The following is a 7,835-nucleotide window of genomic DNA, read 5'->3' on the forward strand; positions in this document are numbered from 1 at the left end:
CCATGTGAGGGGAGGGGCGCGGCTCGCCGGCGCCGTCCCGCTTTTGCTCTCTCCTTGGCGGTGGGGGTGGGCGTAATCGCGGCGTATCGCACTTATGAGACGCGTTGTGTTCCATTACCCATCAAAAGCGCGCACGTGTGCCGATTTTCAATTGGATGCACTCACCACTCGCGGTAAGCTGTGCGCTGGCAACACGGCCCCTGCGGCAGCCGCAGTCGCAGCGGCGGCGGGAGCAGCAGCAGCAGCAGCAGTAACAGCAGCAGCAGCAGCAGCAGCAGCAGCAGGGAGGGCTTTGAGGCTGCATATTTGGATAGCTGTACGTTGCACGGCTGAGAAAGAGGCACACCTCTTACCGGGGCAGCCGTGGGTGGGGGTGGTCAAAATCTGGCGGCCATCAGGGCTGCAGGGTAGTGGGTGACCAACGGCCTGGCTGTTGATTGCAAGGGTACTGCCTGATGCAGAGGCTGCACATTGAGCTACAGCGATGCACTGCGTTGAGCAGGAGCAGCGGCAGCAACAGCAGGGTCAACAGCAGCGAAGGCACCAAGCAACAAGTTCCCTGCGCGCGGGGGGGGCCCTGCAAGGCGACAGGCGTGCTCCTGGTCCAGCTACACGTGCCTGCATGAGGGAATACGCACTATATTACACAACTGCGCCAAGGGATGACATGCAACCGAGTGTGCCGGAATCGTCAAACCAGACTGGATTGTTTTGCACACAGGCCCCATGCGAAACTTGGTGCAAAGGTAGGGAAGGGCCTCGATTTGCGCTGCAGGGGATGGATGAGTGGTTGGCAGTCCAGCCGGCAAGCACCGCCTTGTGCCGGCCAGAAGGAGAGGGCGTGTTGAAAGGCGGGCGTTCACGCCCATGATGGAATGCACATGTGCAAGGTTCCGGCGTGTATGGGTGCGAGCAGTGCGGGCGAGTGTCTGCCTGGGAAGAAAGGGTGCATGTGTGGATGTGGATGCGCATATGTTGTGAGGGTGTGCGAAGTCCCGCCGTCAAAACCCATTGCAACGGCTTGGGACAGCCCTGGGTTTGAGGCTCACAGCACCGGCGCCCGCGGCACCAAACGCCGGCGGCCCGACAGCGCAGGAAGGAATGGCCTCGTCAAAGCGGGCGCGTGTTTGAAGGGGCGAGGGCGCCCAGGCGGCTCGTTGAGGGTGATGGGAGCCACCCGCGAGGGAAGGAATGGCCGAGGTTGACCTCGGGGCATTGGATGCACCAAGGTGGGGCCTGGTGCCAGGGTCTGATGCAGTGTGGGTGGTGCGCAGTCTTGCCTGCTGGGGTGGCCAGCCAACATGATAATTGCCACCTGCAGCACAAGCGTAGTTTTCAAAGGCGATGGCAGCCAGAGAGAAAGGGAATCCCTGGCACAGGCCCATCCCGTGCACAGCAAGAGATGGGAAGGGAACAAAAGTCCTTCAGCGAGGCTGCCCGCACGCAACAGCAGCTGCTGCGCCGGGGCAGCGTCAGGGCCCGCGGGCCTGCCTGTTGTTGACGTCATGCACAAGCCAAGCGCCAGGCAGTGCAAACTGTACGGTGGTTTTAAGAAGAGGCGCACATTGGCATGCATGCGTTCGTGTGTGGCCGGCGACACTCCCGCCCCCTTCCCCCTTTGTTGTGGAGGCGCGGATTGGGGGCGGCTAGAGCAACAAACCCAATGCAATGAGTCTGGCATGGCGACACAAAGATTCCGGGTAAATGCATTGCCTGGCTGCGGCGCAGTGTGGTGGGTCACTGTGAACTGGCACCCTTTAAAGCATCAGCTCGCTCACAGTGGTCGCCTCAGATACAGGGGATTTGAACTCAAGCTTCCCTGAGGCCTTCAGGGCCAGGGTGAGAGTCAACTTGGTGGATGCCGCGTCACCGATTGTAATCTTGTTGAACGAGATTGCAAAGTTGGTGCACGTCAAAGTGACATCGCTCGACACCTGACAGATTGAGAGAGGGGTGTGCATGATGAAGCAGGGGTTTACCACCGTAAGATCAAAGTCCGGCGCGTACAGGCGACGATCAAGGTATGCAGGGGCGGGCGCGACGGCTGAAGTCACTTGACCACTTGCTTCGTGCCAGCAGCTCTCCAACCAACAAGTTCACCAAGGCAGTCAAATCAACCGAGTGGACACCAGGCATGAAGCTCCCCCAGAGCAGCCTTGGGATTAGCTTCGCGCTCACCTTCAGTGAGCATTTGGTGGTGGAAGCTGCCACCAAGCCATCCGCACCGCCCTCCGCCAGCTCAATGCTCTGGTCAATCGAGCCTTCGTACCCAGCCTTGCGGTAGCTGCCAGAGGCCTCGAAAGTGCCGCCAGCGATGCTGGGTTTGACTTTGTATGTGCCTGCACTGTTGACGTCCAGGGAGGACGGCCCGGAGAATTCCAGCTGCCGCAATGCACAAGGTGGGTGCGGCGGGAATCAGGGGAAATCTTAGTCGCTGAGAAGCCGCGCGCAGAGGCAAAGCCTGAACAGAGGTGTGGTAGCGTGCTTGCTGTCTGCCCAAATCAACTGCACGCATGTATTATCGGAGGGCGCGGAGGGATTGCAGCCGCGCTCGGTAACCACTGTAGCTTCAGGTCGCACAGGCAGGTTGCTTGCAATGAACACCTCATGCGTGATGAGCGACCGGTACGCTGCAAGCTCACATCAAAACTGAGTCCACTGACTCCAACAGTGGCAGTGATGAAGTCCTTGGTGTCGCTGTCAGGCTTGCCCTTTGAAACTTCAACCTCAAAGTCCTCCACATCAACTGGTGGGGGGTTTGAACGATGGCAAACTTTTTGGGCAGGAGGTTGACATGAGTAATTGATCCAGGGTGCGCAGCACCGCACCAACATGGACAATAAGGAGCAGCGGTTGAATTACGCTATGCTGTGCCCGGCGATGGACGTGCGCAACCGCCGGTCTGCTCGCGATTGATTGATCGTATCGGCCCGCCGACTGCCATCCTCGACTAGTTGCCTGCTGTCCCTTACGCGCCCTGCCCTGGGCACGAGCTCACTGCGGAAGTGCTCGTGACCGGTGGTGCCAACGGTGAGCCCCGCCAGCGCCTGAGTGAGGTCCTTGAAACTCGGGTCACTCGGGCTCACGCTTGTGGCCGGGAAGCTGCAGGTGCTCCCTGCGCCCGCGGCGGTGCGGAGGGGCGACCGTGTGCGCAGCAGAAAAAGACGTCGGTGGGACACGACAGCTGGCAGGCCAGGCATGCACTGTCAGGCAGCATGACTCATCGGCGCAGAATAGGGGCATCCAACAGGGCAGCCGCCGCGCGTGGGAGGGTCGCACCCGTCGCAAGCCGCACGGGTACGTTGCCTGAGATCGTCCCCCTGCTATCATCATTTACGCTCTGGCAGTGGTGGTGGCGCGCACGATTGTGGGAGGCTGGTGAGAGCAGGTGAACCAGTCGGCAGCGCCGCCGCTGTCCTGAAAAACGGGCGCCGGTTCGCACAGGGCGCTAGTGCGCGACGGGCGCCGAGCGCGGGCTGTGGCCACCCAGGCGCCGGTGCAGTGCAGCCACGGCCAAGTTGCAGTCGCAGCGATCCGCAGGGAGAACCCATCCAGCGCGCGAAATAAATCTTGAGGCGCCGTGGGAACCGCAGCCCCTGGCGGCACCCAGGCGCTGCAGGGTGGCGCCGACAGCGCGAGCATTAAGAGTGGGTGAAAGCGGGCGCTTGAGCGCGTACAAACCCACCTTGGCGGCCAAGGTGATTTTGGCCTTCTTGTCTTTGCCCTTGTCGTTCGTGTAAGTCTCAGTGATGCTGGCGGAAGCCTCAAATCCCATCAAAGCCGACCCAGTGGATTCCAGGTCTGCATCGCATGCGTGAGCGCGGCCGTATGCATGTGCAGCGTGGGCTTGAACGTGTGCGCATGGTGCGAAGCGCGCATGCCAAGGTGGCGCTAGCAAGAACCGGAATTGCATGTGGATCCTTGCGTAAATCATGAGGACATGTTTTTGGCCTGTTTGGCTCCTGGCAATGTGCCCCGGGGCAACTGCTGCGAAGGCGGGGGCACCATCACCGGTGCTGCTGCCGCTGGCATGTCGGGCATGTCGCGCTGCTAGCTCGCCTCCAGACGCTCACCAAAGACACAGTCGCCGACTGACAGGTCGGCGCTTGCGCCTGCAGCCAGGATCAGCAGTACCAGCCCCACAGCAGGGACGCAGAGGAGCCTCGCCATCGTGATGCGAGCCTTGGATCGAGAAGTGCAGTCAGAGGTTGGAGGCAGGGCACAACCTCGCAACTTTGTGTTTTGCAAGAGGAAGAGTCCTCAAGGCTTGAGAGAGATGAATGTGATATATCTGTCAACGCTCCTGTGTGTGATGTGGTGGCAATTTACGTGTTCACAGCCGCGTTCGTCGTTGGCTTCCGAGCAAACTACCGCGGACACCCGGTGGAACCACCGCGAGACAGTTCATAACAGTTCATGGACTAAAACGAGCCGTAAAACACGTAACGACGGCTGCACGCACCGTTTTGGGTTCCGGGCAGCGAGACCACAAGCGTACGGTATGTGAGTATGCTGCGAACAGCAGTGCGTTGACGAGAGTGACGCAAATAAAACCGCGATGAAGCGCTATATAGAGCTACGCGGACAGGCATTGCGGATGTAAGCGCCGTGTCCAGCCAATGCGTAGCTTGGCAGGGGTCATCAAGGTGACTTGCAGTGACGCAATGGCACCAGGAGGTTGAACTCGCGCTCAAGGGGCGCTGCATGACCCATGTTTAAAACTCAGTGAGAAGCTTCCTTAAAGTGTTGCACATGATGGATCAAGGCAGCCAGCATCTGCGCCGGAACCTCAGAACAGTGGTGCAGCGGTGGCAGCTGGTTTGGTGAAACCAGGTGGGAAGCATCCAAGGCCCGCACTTGTGAGGCCACAATGGGGCATCAGTCATGCGCCCTCGCGCCCCTTCACAGCGTATTCAGCCGTTCATTGGACGCACGCAACAGCTGGCGTCAGCAGGCGCATGCTTGCCACCCTTCTTGCTCCCGCCCTCCCTGCTGTCAAGCGCTCCCCCTTTGTTGCTGGCACTCCACCCCGGGCCCTGCCCCTCACGCACCCCTGCTTGCTGTTCCGCCACCTCCGAGTTGCAGCAGCCCGGAACCAAAGTACGCGGCTTGGGTAATATTGCCGCCTCAGCACCACATCACATCAAATCCACATCAGCGCCTGTCTGCTGCCTGCAACGCCTATAGGGGGGGCATGCAAGCTTACCACGGCCCGCCAATCAAATACATGGCTGGAACTATTAATTGCTACAAAAGAGCAATTGGCGGGCCAGGGGCCTGCCCTGCAAAGGTTGATCATACAGTGACAAAGGTGCAGGGACTACTACAATCATGGCAACCACCAGACGAAGAGCCAAATAATCCAGCAGGTGTGCCCACACGGCGCCCTCCGGCAAAACCGCTCAGAACCGCCTCTGCATCTTCCCCGGCGGCCGCAGCTTCCGCTGGGCCCATGTTGCCTTGACCTCGCGCCCCCTCGCCGCGTCCGCGGCCTGCCGCCGCGTCGCCCCCCACCCCTGGCCGAACCGCAGCTTCCGCAGCCGCTTCAGGCGCTCCCGCTTGATCTTCGCAAACAGCTGGGAGCGCTGCTTCAGCTGCACGCGGCGCCTGATGGCGAGCTTTTCGTCCCGCTTGCGCTGGATCGTCGCCATGCGGCCCGCCGCCTGCGTCAGCAGCAGCCGGAGGCGGTCCTCCCTCGGCCAGTGCTTCAGGCTGATGTACGCCTCCCGAATCTGTTGGGTTATGTGATGGGGTGTGTCATCATGCAAAAGAGCAAACAGCTGTGTTCGTTGGTTTCCGGGGCGGCAGCCGTGCTGTGGCTGCATAGGGGAAGGGTTTCCATCGCCGCGGTCAGCCTGGCCATGCAGCCTGCCAGCGGCCGCGACCAGGGGCCCGGCGGTGCCAGGGGCTGCACGTACGCGCTACCAGCCTGCCACCACCGGGCAGATCGCGTCGTGGCGGCGCGTCATGCCCATGCTTCCCCTGTCCCCTGAATCCCTCCCTCCTCCCTCCTTGCTGCCTAAACCTACTCTTCCCGATAACAAACATCAAACCACCCCCCAGCCGCGCAACGCACCCGCACGAGCTCGTCCAGCGGACACCCCCTCCCCAGCCGCAGCACCGCCGACCCGTGCCACGTCAGCAGCTCCCGCCTCGCCCCCCCAAATTCCAGCGCCGCGCACGCCTCTGCCAGCTCAGCCAGCTGCCCGGGCGTCGCGGCGGCGACCCCGGCCTCGGCGGCACGCCCGCCGGCCAGCAGGCGCAGCAGGCGCCGGTTGCGGCGCGCCCAGTCGGGCGGGTCGCGGAGGAGGCGCGGCAGGAGCGGCAGCAGAACAGGCAGGATCTCGGGTTCTGGCGGGCACCTGGCGGTGAGTGTGGGTGTGTGTGGGGATGCGTTTTACATGAGGCGAAAACATACGGTGTCGGAGATAGCTGGGCGGGAGCTGTGGGGCCGAGAGGCGCGGGTCCGAAGGATGTGCGCGAGTGGCCACTGCTTGTTCTCACCCAAACATGAGGCATGACTTGCCGCACGGACGCAACCTGCGCACCCAAATTGAGCACAAGCACCTGCCGCCTTTGCGACACGACATACTGGCCGCCCGCACCTGCCGTAAGCCTGAAGCAGCCGCGACACCCACACACCAGTCGGCCGCAGCCACCTCGCCGACCGCGCCGCCGCCGACAAGAAGGCGCAAACCTCCGCGCCCCTGAGCAGCGGCAGCCGCTGCTGTGACCGCCCGCCTTCCGAGTCGCCCTCCTGGTCCCAGCTTTCCAGACTCTCGCCTTGATCCTCTACCTCTGCCTCAGCGCGTTCCACCTCTCCTGCATCCCCATCATGCTGCTGCTGCTGCTGACCCGGCTCGTCGCGCCGCCGCTGCTGCCGCGCCGGCGCCGGCGGCGGCGCCCGGCGCGCCGCCACCTCGAGCGCCGCCGGCAAGAACGCCTCGCGCCACTCCAGCCCCGCCCCCTCTGCCGCCGGCCCCAGTTTTGCCGCGGCCGCACCCAGCAGATCTACGAGCTCCCAAAGGGAAGCTGCCTCCCCCAGCCGCGCCGCGCCGCCCAGCAGCAGCCCCTGCGCCCAGCCAGCGGGCGGCTCGAGACTCAGCCTGTCTGCAGCAAGGAGCGCCTTGTGAACGGCCGCGGGCGCGAGGCCGCCGGGGCCGCTCGCGGCGACGAGCAGAAGGGGATTGTATGCGTCCGGCGCCGCCGGCGCGACTTGGTACCTAACGCATTGCAATGGATCCATGGGTGGAGGGGTCCATGGGCCGAGGGGTCGAGGCGGCGGTGAGAGGGGGCCGTGCTGGCGGCAAGAGGCGCAGGTCACCCGCCGTGGGGAGGGGTTGAGTGGCCGGAACCAGCGCAGCTGGCGGGGAGGGGGGCTTACGCGCGCCATTTAGAGTGCCGGACCGCAACCCTGACACTCAAAACCGAGCACAATCCTCAACCCTCAAATTTAAACCCCAAAACTCCAGGGCAGATGGTCGTCTGCAATGCAGGCCAGCTCTCAAGCTGTGTGGCAGCATGGGTCATGACCGGCGGTCCCACCTGGCGAGACCCCACAGCATGCCGGCCGCGCTCGACGCGTCGGCCCCATCCGCCGAGCCCAGCGCCGCAGATCTGAATTCCGCCAGCCACGAAGCTCTGAGGTTGACCCCCATATCTGCGGCTGCGCAGATCAGATCCGACAGCGCCGCGGGCGGCGCGCGTGCCAGCTCCGGTTTCAGCGGCGCGAGGAGCGCCTGCAGCAGCGCCGCGCGCGGCGGCGCCGCGGCGGGCAGGCGGGCAAGGGATGCGAGCACGCACGCGGCGCGCTCCACGCCCAACGGCGCCGGGCC

At 63.3% G+C, this 7,835-nt stretch overlaps 1 protein-coding gene across 1 annotated transcript in view; it reads right to left on the minus strand.

Moving 5' to 3' along the window:
- Positions 1–5,402: 5,402 nt before the first annotated feature.
- The window catches only part of MNEG_2468 (hypothetical protein), a gene marked incomplete at both ends in the record, with an annotated part of 4,154 nt that continues 1,721 nt past the window's right edge, over positions 5,403–7,835 (minus strand). The window contains 4 exons of the mRNA XM_014049051.1: positions 5,403–5,732; positions 6,077–6,362; positions 6,606–7,223; positions 7,546–7,617. Coding sequence (XP_013904505.1) covers positions 5,403–5,732; positions 6,077–6,362; positions 6,606–7,223; positions 7,546–7,617 — 1,306 coding nt within the window. The remainder of the gene's footprint in view (positions 5,733–6,076; positions 6,363–6,605; positions 7,224–7,545; positions 7,618–7,835) is intronic.

Source organism: Monoraphidium neglectum, assembly GCF_000611645.1.
Source record: "Monoraphidium neglectum strain SAG 48.87 unplaced genomic scaffold scaffold00280, whole genome shotgun sequence".
Lineage (NCBI taxonomy): Eukaryota > Viridiplantae > Chlorophyta > Chlorophyceae > Sphaeropleales > Selenastraceae > Monoraphidium > Monoraphidium neglectum.